Raw genomic sequence first — 13,753 nt, forward strand, 5'->3', positions numbered from 1 at the left:
TACCAATGACAGATTGTACAAGCCTCTAAAAATTGAAAATTTACGTAACCCAATTATGGGTTATGCAAAATTAATTTCAAGTAACCCATTTTTTATTGGCTTAACCCGTCATATGATTTTACCCAAACAAAAAGTAGATTACACACAATTAGATTTGCACGAACAATGCACAAACAAAGTTATCGTTCTCACAATTTTTAGAAGCCTGTCCTAACTTTTATTGGTCAGTGTATGTGTATGTTTGTTTTCTTTATTTTATTAATCTAATCTTAATTGATAATGAACTTAATTGAAACCAGTCTGTTTCATACACAATAGCTGTTGACCGACTTCAGTATCTCTAACCTTCTTCACAATGGTAGCACAAAAACAAACAGCTAATCTAATTACTTACATAGTACATTTCAACCAAGTCCTTATGTAGCTTTCCCATTCAACAGCTATCAAATACTCATAATACTCATGCTCCATTCAACCCCCAAGTCCATGCCATTAAGTGCAATCCAATAATTAGTATGTTAAAAATAGAAATAGTCATAACATCATCCCTCAGCTGAAACTTGCATAACATTTTGTATATATATATATATTTGTACTGCATTTACTCACCAAGAAAATTTGTACTGCACTTACTCACCAAGAAAAATATGCTGGTATCACCTTTGCCGAGTTCCACCGAGAACAGGAAGATGCTCAGTTTGTAAAAGGGGAGGGGGAGAAAAAGCACAGGATTGGCCTTGTAAATGAGGACCAAAAAAAAGAGAGAGGGAAAATAGCCGAAGATCTGCCCAAAGAACCTGCTCAAAAGCTGTGCTGGAAAGAGTTGTAAGAGAGAATGGATTTGGAGCTACACCACCATGAAATATCTACTTGTAAATTGGGACTCACATAAACATGTTCCTCTGGCAACTGGGACTGAAATGAATTCTGTCAAAGAGAACGAGCAGAGTTGATTTTTGTTCTGTCCAAGTACCCATTATAAGTAACTGGTAACCCAAAAGCATAGCATTAATTTTAACTCATTACAGATCAACAATGCTGAAGGTATAAAACCAGGCATCAAAAATGTCCCAGACAGTGGGGTTTTTTTTTTTTTTTTGTAATGGATATTCCCAGAAAGCACTTAACATAAAAGAGAAAAACATTAAAGTTCCATGTCAAAGTTATAATAATGGTGGTTCCCATTAAAAATATTTATTATTTTTTGGTTTGAAACATAAAATTTTTATACTTTTAGCTATGCCTATAAAAAAATTACAACCAAATAATTCCATCTACTAGTAAAAACAAAATGATTATAGGGGGACTGGGGGATCTTGAGTGTCCCCCGCAGGCAATAACTAGTGACAATGTTATATGTACACATTCAACACAAAATTTACCCAGAATTATTTGTGGTCAACTGACAAAAGAAACAAAGATGGTAGCCAACCTATATTTAGCAACAAATTATTCGGGAAATTCCTCGTCATCCAGTGCAAGACTTTTAAAAACTATTTTCTAAATAAAGTTAATTATGGAAAATGTATGCACGGGACCAATTAATTTGTAGTTATTTATTACAAATAAATGTGAAAATAACAAAACAGTGTAGTTTCAACTTTGACATAGGACCTTTAATGGTTATTGCAAAGAAGTTTATAACGTGTACCTAATGTATATTTTTAATTTAAAAAACAACCCTATAGCATACCGATACAATTTATTTTAACATGTGCAATTTGAGGATGTCTGTGCCTATTCTATTTTAGTTCACAAGATAGAAATAAGTACAATTGAAATCTCAAAGGTCATTTCCCATGTTTTAAACTATAAACTACAAGATCTAATGGATATATGGGTTAGAAGAAAGAATGCAAATGAGATAGGGATGTCACAACGTCAATACTCTACAGATATCACAGTAATGTACATTCACTTACTCCATTGATAATAGTCTCCCTCCGTACACCTGGAAAACCACGTGGAGGCCTGTAAGACAAAAATGTTTTCCATTAGTTGTTCACAAAAAAGCCAACCAACTAACATCCTTTAAAATTCATATGAAAATCTGAATGTACATTATTAAAAATTTCATGTTTAGGATTAGATGTTAAAGGAAACATGTCACATGACCTATATTTGGCACAACCATGTACAATTAATTATAAATTGAATCACCTAAAAAAAATTTTTTAAATTAATTACTTAAAATATCTCCATAAAAAAAAACCAAATACGAGCTCTTAGCAGAAATTGCCCATCTTTAATGAGCAGGGCAATCACGAGGTCCATGACGTCAGAGATGCGTCGCTTGATCTGAAGCCTTACACTTAAAAGCATTAGTCCGTACCACTCATAAAGAATCTAAGACTTGCACAGCTTACCAAAACAATGAGTGTTCGTTCGCAAAACGTTTTGCCGTATCGATTTGAGCTGTTAGTAAATGAAGAAAGACACACATTTACTTACAACAGTGATACTGAAGAAAAAACGGATAGCGAGTCGGAGGGTGGAGAAACCGATGGTGCCAGACCAGACCGGTCGACTAATTTACAGCCCGGAGCTCGAAAGTAACCCGGAAACAAAACCAAAACCCGGATGCTAATGCCGAGGTGTATACTGTTCATATTTAGCATAAAGATACACCTCGATATGATGTATTTAAATATGTAAAAAATATAAATGTAGGACAATTTTATTTATTTTTCATTTTTTTTATTATTATTTTTTAATAGAAAATATCGCATTTTTCATGTTCGGGCTGTAGGCTACATAATGAAATCTGTATACACAGTGTAAACAATCGCTCTAATTTTACGACAAGGCGCTTCATAAACCTGACTTGTAAAACAACATTGTCTTAGAGCATAATCAACTTTTTAACTAAATATATTTCAATTTGCATCAATAGAACAAAATGGGGTTATAGTATTTTTCTCTCTTAAAAAAAAAAGCAGCATATTATTAGGCCTATTGGTAGGGTGCGTTAGAGTAAAAACGACCACTCACGATACCCAAGTGATAATTTTCTTTTCTTTGGTACTACGTAATTGGTCAGTTTTGTAATTTTAGATGGGAAAGTCTACTTAATCAAGGGTTTTACAGCATTATTTACAGTAATAAAGCAGGGTGGCTGATAATGTCCATTAACATTGTACTATAGTCGCGACAGGTTACGCCACAATACCCTGTGATCTTAAAAAAACTGGCACGTATTTTGTACGTATGTCTAGACCGTGGTAATCACTTACCTGGTCGATACCCTGCAATATACACCTGCCAATCAGGAATCACATGTGCAGGCCACGGAAAGAAAGGACCAATTAACTAAAACAACACTCCGATTCTCAAGTCAGCCCGTGGATGAAACATAATAGTTATTTCGACACCCACAGTAGTGGTTTATTTTGTATTGAACTTCGTGTTGCTTTGGGGCTTCGGGCGATGAGGAACGTTTTTGTGACGTATTCCGCCCGAAGATTAAAAACATTATTTAAAATTATTATTGTTTTCTACACGTTTTTTTAAAAACATATTTAAATACATCGTACTGAGATGTATCCGCATGCCAAATCCCATGTTTGTATATGCCATATTTAATTACTTATTGACGTTTCCTTCTTCAGACGGTGAATACAGATTTTGTTATGTAGGCCTACAGCCCTAACATGAAAAATCTTTTTTTTTCCAAAAAAATAAATAAATAAAACTTTCTACATTTTTGTTTTAACATATATAAATACATCATGCTGAGGTGTATCTTTGTGCCAAATATGTACAATGTACACCTCGGCATTCGCAACCGAGTACTGTTTTTGTCTCCGGGTAACGTTCGGGCTCCGGGCTGTAAATAGGCTGACACCAAAGTACAATGCGGTGTTGGTGTCCAATCTTTTCTTTTGCGATAAATTACACGCGTCTTTCTTCAGACACAATCCTTTGGAAAACCATAAAAAGACAATCCCGATCGTTTAAACTGTTTATTTTTATACCCAAAGGCCGCACAGTACGGCACTGTTGGACTGAAAAGATCGTAAGCCCCTACTCCATATATAAACAGTTAACAACAATGGAAGAGTACAGCGGCTCTGACGTCACTTCCCTTTTTTTCCAAACGCTCACGAATAAATATGCATAAATTGTACTTTGATACTGATTGGCGTAATTTCTTCATTTTAAGTTAACTACGCGTATTTTATTGTTATAAACTTATTTGTATATTATTTTTATATCATTTTGCTTTTAAAATGAGCTATAATATGGTCTCGTGACATGTTTCCTTTAAAGAATTAATTCTTTGAACATTCAAAGTTATCAAATCAATTTCTACTATAGATTTTCGTTAAATCTAGATGACAGTGTAAACAGAATGAAAAGAAACTATTGTTATACCTGTCCATTCTTCTACCCCGGAAAAATTCTGAAAAGTATAAACAAAAATCAATTTTCAAGAACTAAAACAATTTTTTTTTTTTTACACGTAAATAGAGATTATATGAGTTTGTGTGTCATACTGATTTTACAAAAAGAGTGTCGCTCTCGCTCAGGCAATACATAAATCCTGACAAGTAAAATCAGTGTGACACACACAAGTGTAATAATTTTTATTATCCATACTATTCTTATAATTTTTTTATGAATAAAAATGGCCGTCTCAAAATGTTTTAACCAAATCTAGAAGAGGACGACAAAATGACGTCATATTTCACAAGTACAGTAGGGGCTAGGACTGAGGAAGCAACCTCATGTTATGATGTCGCTTCCCATATGATTATTATTAACCCAGTTATGTTGAACAATGTGGATAATAAAACAATGTAAGAAACCCTTAATGTTTTTCTAGATGTGTTTTATTATTCAAGCCTTAAAAGTTTTGTCTTGTGTTGAACTTTGTTTCGGGTACTGTAAAACTGATGATCATGTTGTGAACCCACAGAGAACTGTATTTGATTTTTGATGAAAATAATTCAAAAGCTAAAGATGAAAATATTTCAAAAGCTAAAAATACCCCAACCACATTAATGACATATATTGACTGCACCATCTAATAAAGAAATTTTTTATTTAACGACGCACTCAACACATTTTATTTACGGTTATATGGCGTCAGACATATGGTTAAGGACCACACAGATTTGGAGAGGAAACCCGCTGTCGCCACTACATGGGCGACTCTTTCCGATTAGCAGCAAGGGATCTTTTATTTGCACTTCCCACAGGCAGGATAGCACAAACCATGGCCTTTGTTGAACCAGTTATGGATTACTGGTCGGTGAAAGTGGTTTACACCTACCCATTGAGCCTTGCGGAGCACTCACTCAGGGTTTGAAGTCGGTATCTGGATTAAAAATCCCATGCCTCGACTGGGATCCGAACCCAGTACCTACCAGCCTGTAGACCGATGGTCTAACCACGACACCACCGAGGCCGGTGCACCATCTAATAATGCAAACGGCTGCATATCAGTAATTACACATGATTTATTTTGACTCAAGCAATTACTTAAATTTATCATATTTACCATTTCTTTCAAATTCTCCTCTGTTTCTTTTGAAACGCGGGCCTTCAAAATATCCTTCGCGACTGCTACGCCGCCTTCTGTCAAAATAATAAACACAAGAGATTATTTTCATTCCTTTTTAAATTATTTTTTGTTTTCTACACAAGGATTAACCTTCCTTTCAACAAGTACATTGTAGCAAATCCCATTTCCTCTCATTTAAAAACACCACAATATTTTTTAATTACTTTCCCACACGATCCACAGTGATTCTAGGTAAGATGTAAGTAAAAACAAAAAAATTGTGTGACAAATGCAATGCAGACATCATTAAAAATCACATTATCAGCTAGCAGGAGTATTGCAAGCCTACCATTATATAATCTCCATTTACCTACCCTCAATAATGGATTATCAGTTTTTAAGAATTGTTATTGCAATAAGACTGTCAGTTGTAGATAAACAAAGTGTATTAGAAACTAGAGCCGTTCTTGAATATTCAACTTTTACCTATTCCGACAGAAATACTGATGTTTGGTATCTAACATTTAGTTATTTTGAGATTTGGTCAATCAATAGAGAAAAAGGATACCTGTTGCCACCACATAAACTATTCCTAATGATAAAATAGGATGGGATCTTTTATATGCTCTTCCACATAGACTGGACAGTAATGGTATCAGGTATAAGAACCCAAGGGCATCGGACCTCCAGTGTTCAGGGCCCCATTCCACAAAACAATCTTTACACTACGATCACCCATTGTTCGACAAATGTTTGAGAAAGTCACTAGCCCTCACAGAAGCTTTGGCTAGTGCCCTACATAATATAGTAACAGAGTTGATAATTTCCACTATCTCAGACCAAATAATCACTAGCCAGGACTGAGGCCTAGTGGATTTGTCAAACCATGGATCACCATAAATGCATAACTACCGTATACTTAAAGTGATCATAGTGCTAATATTGCTTCAACTACACACTCCCTTATACCACTGATTATATTCTTTCTTCTTATCAACTACACAACTCCCTTATACCAATGGGGCAATTAATATTAATATGCTATCAGACGTGGTCCACCATTAGTATATGTAGTTCTGATAAAATAAGAACTGATGGCCGACTCTACATATGTTAACATCAGAAACTTATGTGTTCTTTTCTGTCTTTTCTGTTCCGAATATTTCAGCCAGATACCAAGACTGTTTCAACTGACAATTACTTTAGGATTTACACTGGAAATAAGAACCAGTCTACCCATTACCCTACATGTGCTCAACAATAGAGCTTCTGCTCCAGTTATTTACCCATTCTCACGAGTGCTTCACATACGGTAAATCAAAGGCTAATGCATGCACAAAAGTCAGGGTTCTGCTCACAAATTTATGAGCGAGACTACTATAACCATAGACTTAAAATGGACAGTGGAGCAGTCAGCAAATGCTGCTCAAAATACATAGTATGCTTTCTGATAATTATTTTCACAAGCAGCTTTCCATCTTATTTTTGCAGCATTCCGTATATATAATAAATTTCCCCATTTTAGAAGCAATAACAGATTATAATCTTTTGTCAATGTTTGTCTCAAGCCTTCTGCATTGCTGTTAAAACAGTTAAAGTTTGTTTTGTTTAACGACACCACTAACACACATTAATTAATCGTCGGTAAAGGATGTCAAACATTTGTAATTTTGGCTTGTACTGTTGTAGTCTTCGGAGAAAACCCACTATATTTTTCTAGCAGCAAGGGACCTTTTATTACATACCTATTCAATCTTTTGAAGCCGTGTAATAAATTTATTCTGTATCAAACATATGTGCAATCTGGACCGGAACTTTTAAATAGGGAATTCCCTTTTGTTTTTACAGCAGTTGGTGCCTTTTATTTACTCAGGGTTGAAAAATAGCAGTCTCCTGGTCGCCCATGGCAACCTTTATTGGCTAAGGGCGACTAAGAATTTTACAAAGGTAGTCCGTTGGGCAACCATTGATTTTAGAGTCTGGCAAGTATGGTACTACCAGTTAAAAAAAACCGCACTGAAACTGAATTGAATGACCAATGTGACAAAACACACCGCGTTTCTGCTGGCGCGAACAACAGATCTGGCAGGAAACAATATTATGGAACATGTTCTATATATTGACAGCGCCAGTCGCAGTCTCAGCTTCTACGATTTGGTCTGGGGATGTAAAAAAAATATAGCTCAAAACGTATTGCAGACACTTGAACTGTTTTTTTTAAAAGTCGTCGGCTTATTGTAATGGACTGGATACACCATAATTATTTAGTAGACCTACTTTTTGACATTTTATAATGTTATGGTACAAATTACCGGCCTCGGTGGCGTCGTGGCAGGCCATTGGTCTACAGGCTGGTAGGTACTGGGTTCGGATCCCAGTCGAGGCATGGGATTTTTAATCGAGATACCGACTCCAAACCCTGAGTGAGTGCTCCGCAAGGCTCAATGGGTAGGTGTAAACCACTTGCACCGACCAGTGATCCATAACTGGTTCAACAAAGGCCATGGTTTGTGCTATCCTGCCTGTGGGAAGCGCAAATAAAAGATCCCTTGCTGCCTGTCGTAAAAAGAGTAGCCTATGTGGCGACAGCGGGTTTCCTCTAAAAACAGTGTCAGAATGACCATATGTTTGACGTCCAATAGCCGATGATAAGATAAAAAATCAATGTGCTCTAGCGGCGTCGTTAAATAAAACAAACTTTTTTTTTTTTTTGGTACAAATTAATCCTATTTAATTATTTATTCTGGGACAAAATCCAAATTTATTTTGTAGTTTTAACTCACACTAACATAAAATTTCCCATTACTACAGTGATTAATCCAAAAGTCAATTATAAAATTATAAAAACATTAATTTATTAAATTGTAAACCCATCCCATCTGAAATAACTTTTTTCCAGTGTAAACAATAATTTTTTTATATATATATATACATGTATATATAAAACTGCATACAGGTTTTAAGGCCAAGGTAACCTGAACGACTAAATCATAATACGAGATCAGGGCCGTATCTCTGCACAATGCAAAGTCGAATGGGTATTTGGCAAAAGAGTGGATGATTCCATCAATCTTCATCTAGTGCCTTGTCTATAGCAGGACAGCTACTCCTGGGGAAATTCTTTAATGGAGAGTTCATCCCTCTTGCATCGCTATAAAGAGGACTTCCATGCCCCGACTAATTTACTAAAACACGCAGTTTTACCTTTTAAGGCTTTAGTCTCTTTGTACCGCATTATCGTTTACTTAAGAGACAATGCAAGTGAAGTTGCATAAATTGGCTGTTCTAGCATTTTTCTTTATACTTATTATATGTAATCTGTGTCATTTAATGGTAATTTGTAAGGAAACATTTTTATTTATAATGGATTTTTTTTTCAAAAATGTTATTTGGATTAGTATGGTTTTAAAACTTAATAATATATTTTTTAATATGAATTTGAACTTTATTCATTATGAAGTTGTATGCCAATTAATTGGTTTGCTTTTGATGGAAATGGACTATATACATGGTTATTATTATACATGGTTGCTATTCAATAAACAAAATTCTAGTTTTGATTTTTGCTGTGCATTTAAATTTGAGGGCTAGTTGAATTTGGGATGGGCCAGTAAGATTTTTTTTCAACTGGCCCTGCTGGTGACCATGGTTTTCAACCCTGTTTACTTATGTCATATATGATTTTACAAATGACGTCATAACACAAGGCTGCCACAGAGTATGATTCTTAACATTAAATGAATGAATGAATGAATGAATGAATGAATGAATGAATGAATGTTTAACGACACCCCAGAACGAAAAATACATCAGCAATTGGGTGTCAAACTATGGTAATGCAAATAAATAAAGTGATGATCAACATCAATATAAAAATTGAATGTTTAAACAAAAACAGTGTAAAGAACTGTGCAAAAATACAAATACAAATATCACAGAATTTTATGGACACCGAATTTTACTCTAAACTTCAATTTGTGCTGTATTGGCCATTCTCAAAGAGAATGTTACACCCCTGCACCACGGTGAGGTTACACACGCGCAGGGGTAACATTAAATGAATTCATGAAAGGAGTTTTGATCATATTTTTAACAAAGTGTTGTTATGACGTTAAATTAAAAACCGGTTTTGTAAAACATAAAAGAAGGTATGTAATAAATACAGAACTTGACATACGTTGTTTTCACTTCCTATTTATTGTACTCGTTTATTTTGCAAAAGAAAATACCACTCGACCGCTACGCCGTCTCATGGTATATATTCTTGTGCAAAATAAACTCGTGCAATAAATAGGAAGCAAAAACAACGTATGTGAAGTTCTGTATATTTATATGTACTTTTGCACAGACATGATAGCACATACCACAGCCCTTGATATACCAGTCGAGAGGCACCGATCAGGATGGGAAAAATCCCAGTCAAAGAATGGGTCCACTAACTTTGTTTGCTGTTAAAAGGTACGCTAGCCTACAAGTCTAATTTTGAGACAAATGCTTCTCATTTTTAGCATTCGCTTCCATTTTGAAAATTGAAATCGATCGATTCCCAGTCCATAAATTAGGGCACAGTATTTTTTGCCAACCAACATATGTTTGACTGTCAATGTGCAACTTTAGTCCTACTGAAGTGTTATTTATTTGGATTTATTTGGATCAATAAGTTTAAGTTTATTATCGAGTGATAGTTCAATAAGGTGATGTTTAGCTGGACCTTCATGTTGAAAATCGATATGGTAATGAATGCTATTGACATCTTTTTGACACGACAGAGCCAACGTTGTGTTTGCCTCCTTTTTACTTTGCTAAATAAGTTGTTTTAGGACAAAATCAAGGGAAGACATTGTAACTGTTGTTTTGTTGATCCTTGACGCAAACTATAAACCTGTTTGTGTGTGAAGAATGTCAAACCTGCCACTTGATCATTAATTGTTTAAATGTTATTTGTCAACCATACCCAGTCAGTCCATTCCTTGACGTGGGCTTGTATGTCTCAGTGACCCAGAGAGCTATGCCAGCAGGAGCTTTGGCTTTTGTTAGGGACACCCAAGCTGGACTTGTCAATGGGTACTAGTAGAGGCTAGACTGATATGGACTAAGGGTGAGGTAACCCTAAAACCTCGAGTGCTGAAGTCAGAGGTATTGGGCACTCTAATAGACCACAATACCATGCATCAACAGCTATTATGACTACATTTCTGGACAATAATAACGTGATCAGTGCTTGCCCTGTGATGTCTCGCCAGGCAGGAGCAGCGCCGGCCTCCTTACCTCAAGGGGGCCCATCCTCAGCTAGAAGCTGTATGGAACAAGAAGTGATCTACAGAGAACCCTATCGTTCATAGTCACTGCTGGCCTCAACGTGTAGTCAACAAGTGAACGAAACGAAAAAGAAGCATATTGCACTAGCTGTTAGTGGTCAGGTAATCAGACCGAAGATGGCTAAGAGACAATAAACACAACAATTAGTGGCACCATAATCATTGATAACTGTCTGATTGTCTGTTTTTCAAAGGTACAATTTTCACTAAATAAAGAGTTTGGGACTGAATTATGCATTCAGTGTTCAGTTTAGAGAGGTTTCTAGTTCAGAGAGGTAAATTTTAGTGTTAAAAGATGTGTAGGTGATGGGACCATGAAAAACGTCCGGTTTTGAGAGAATTCCAGTCTTGAGAGGTTTCACTGTAGTAAATAAAATGTTGGATTAGTTAACTCATCACCGGTTATGTAAATATAGTTCAAGTAGAACTCATGTCAACATACTTCCCCGGTTACCTAAGGTTATTAAATATTGTCATTCTGAATATTCTGAAAGCACACTGGTCCACACATTTGTTTTGTATTTTAAAGTTAAAAATTTTCTTTAAAAATATTCATTTCACTGCCACAATAAAATGGAACGATAAACGTGTTACGAATGAAAGTTATTTTAATTTTAAAAAATTAACACAAGTAATATGCACATTTTTAGTGGCACCCACCTGTGTTCACTGGCCTGCATGACGGCACATAAGTCTGCGCAGCAAACATTAAAACAACCACTTCTGTCGCTAATACTCACAGAAACAATAACAGGTAATGGATCCGACTTTTTGTAAGTTCTAGACAACAAATACTTCCTATTGTAGTCTGTTTCAGGAAAATTTAGATAATGCAAATGAGATAAATATAAATAGTGTTCCATGCTCCTTAGTTTGGATAACACAAAATGACAATATAAAAAAAGGCCAATGTCAAAATTTATGATCATTATTCAACAAAAGTTGTCTGTTATCAACTGTATAAATGAGCACAAATAGAAATATAGCAGTCAATGTTAATTTTGAAACAAGACTATAGCTAAAAATAGGCAGTTTAAGCTTAATAGCCTGGGCAGCCCATTGCTTGTGTTGTGTCACTCGGAGGGAAATTTAAAGTATGCTTGGATGTTTACATTAACAGATAAAATAAAACATTTATTTCATTCATGGATTCATAAATTACAATAAGGTATGCATTGAAGCTTCTATGTAAACTTGTGGAAGTTAATATACAAGGTTGATCATTACAGTGGTGACAGACACATGTTGAAAGGTGATACAAAAAACATGTTGATCGAGGCTGGCCAAAGTACACTTTTAGTGCATTAATTCATAGTTTTTTTCAATCAAATTGTTATGTACCAGTTTTAAACATATATTCACAATCAAGATGTGTTGTTTTGACAATTGTTTTATGAATTAAATTAACATTGTTAGTTTGTTTACAAACATACCCCAGGATGTAATGTAACATCATTAAAACGTGCAGACTTCTGTGCCACGCAGACTAATGAAACAAAGAAATGTTTTATTTAACGACGCACTCAACACATTTTATTTACAGTTATATGGCGTCAGACATATGGTTATGGACTACACAGATTTTGAGAGGAAACCCGCTGTCGCCACTTCATGGGCTACTCTTCCGATTAGCAGCAAGGGATCTTTTATTTGCACTTCCCACAGGCAGGATAGCACAAACCATGGCCTTGTTGAACCAGTTATGGAACACTGGTCGGTGCAAGTGGTTTACATCTACCCATTAGGTCTTGCGGAGCACTCACTCAGGGTTTGGAGTCGGTATCTGGATTAAAAATCCCATGATAATACTAGACACATTTTTTTTTAGCTCAATATCTGTAAAACTATGTGGGACAGACAGGACAGAAGAGCAAAAAAAACCCAAAAAACTATAGTCCCCTCTGGTTACTGGTAGAAGCAGACAGGGATTAACAAATTGAGCTTTGAAATATGATTATCAGATCCAACCAGCACTCTGCAGGACCCCTTACTATTATTAAAAAATATAGTCTATGTGGTAACAGCAGGTTGCTTCTCTCCTCTAGATTGTATCATTTATTATCAAACATCTAATTATTTTTTTAAAAAGGTAATTTCATTGAGGAAATTGAATATTTTAATGTAAGAACAGTGCATCAAGATCAGTAATAAAGAAAAACAAATCAGGGTTTTTATTTTAATGGTGTCAACTGTTCAGCTGTCTAGACTATGTAACAAAAAATTAGCTTCCTTTTTGTGATATGAGAGCATAAATCTTTGTGATGTAGTCTTTACCTTAGTGAACCAATAAGTTAAGTACTAAAACATATTTTAACATGTTATACTTCAATAACTGATATAATATAATTAGCGTTTTGATGGTTCACTGGTCTCAACCTGCCTTCTCATGTGATTTGCAGTTTGCAATTTCGCACTGCCGGTAGCCATCAGAGATTAGTTCAGAGACAAAAGAATGCATGCCTTTGATGAACTTTTTTGTGGTGTGGTAGACGTTTTATTAATGATAGTGTCCACAACTACTTGTTTTTAATTTAGAAACACTCAACACAGCTAATTAAGCCTTAACAGTACTAGATCTCTATTTTACTATCACTGTATCAGACATAAAACCCATCAACATGTTAAGAGATACAGCACATGATGCCCATTATTCTTGGAAAAACCTTGGATCATGTACACAGTGATTTACATAGAATGATTGATGAATGGCTTAAAGATATCACTTTAATACCATAAAGATGTCGCAAGTCTCAAAGAGTAGTTTTCTATTTGATTTGAATGGGATGAAGCCCGCATTTGAAGACGGCAACAAACCAGTTATTTTATTTATCTTGTAGTCCAACAGAGTTGGAATATTATATTTATTCAAAATGTTATGCAAATTGTGCATCAATGAAGGAAATCTTCTGAACTATGACATCACTCCCAC

The 13,753-nt window shown here is 35.2% G+C and overlaps 1 protein-coding gene across 5 annotated transcripts in view; it reads right to left on the reverse strand.

Moving 5' to 3' along the window:
* Positions 1 to 13,753, reverse strand: part of LOC121376275 (YTH domain-containing protein 1-like) — a 41,861-nt gene that overhangs the window by 7,075 nt on the left and 21,033 nt on the right. For 3 of the 5 annotated variants that reach the window (XM_041504108.1, XM_041504105.1, XM_041504104.1), the window contains 4 exons: positions 5,504 to 5,580; positions 4,375 to 4,402; positions 1,923 to 1,971; positions 889 to 927 (listed from right to left, as the gene is read on the reverse strand). In XM_041504108.1, the coding sequence (XP_041360042.1) occupies positions 889 to 927; positions 1,923 to 1,971; positions 4,375 to 4,402; positions 5,504 to 5,580 (193 nt within the window). The remainder of the gene's footprint in view (positions 1 to 888; positions 928 to 1,922; positions 1,972 to 4,374; positions 4,403 to 5,503; positions 5,581 to 13,753) is intronic. The other 2 variants (XM_041504107.1, XM_041504106.1) reach the window with 1 other exon arrangement.

The sequence above is a fragment of the Gigantopelta aegis genome, chromosome 6 (genome assembly GCF_016097555.1).
Source record: "Gigantopelta aegis isolate Gae_Host chromosome 6, Gae_host_genome, whole genome shotgun sequence".
NCBI lineage: Eukaryota > Metazoa > Mollusca > Gastropoda > Neomphalida > Peltospiridae > Gigantopelta > Gigantopelta aegis.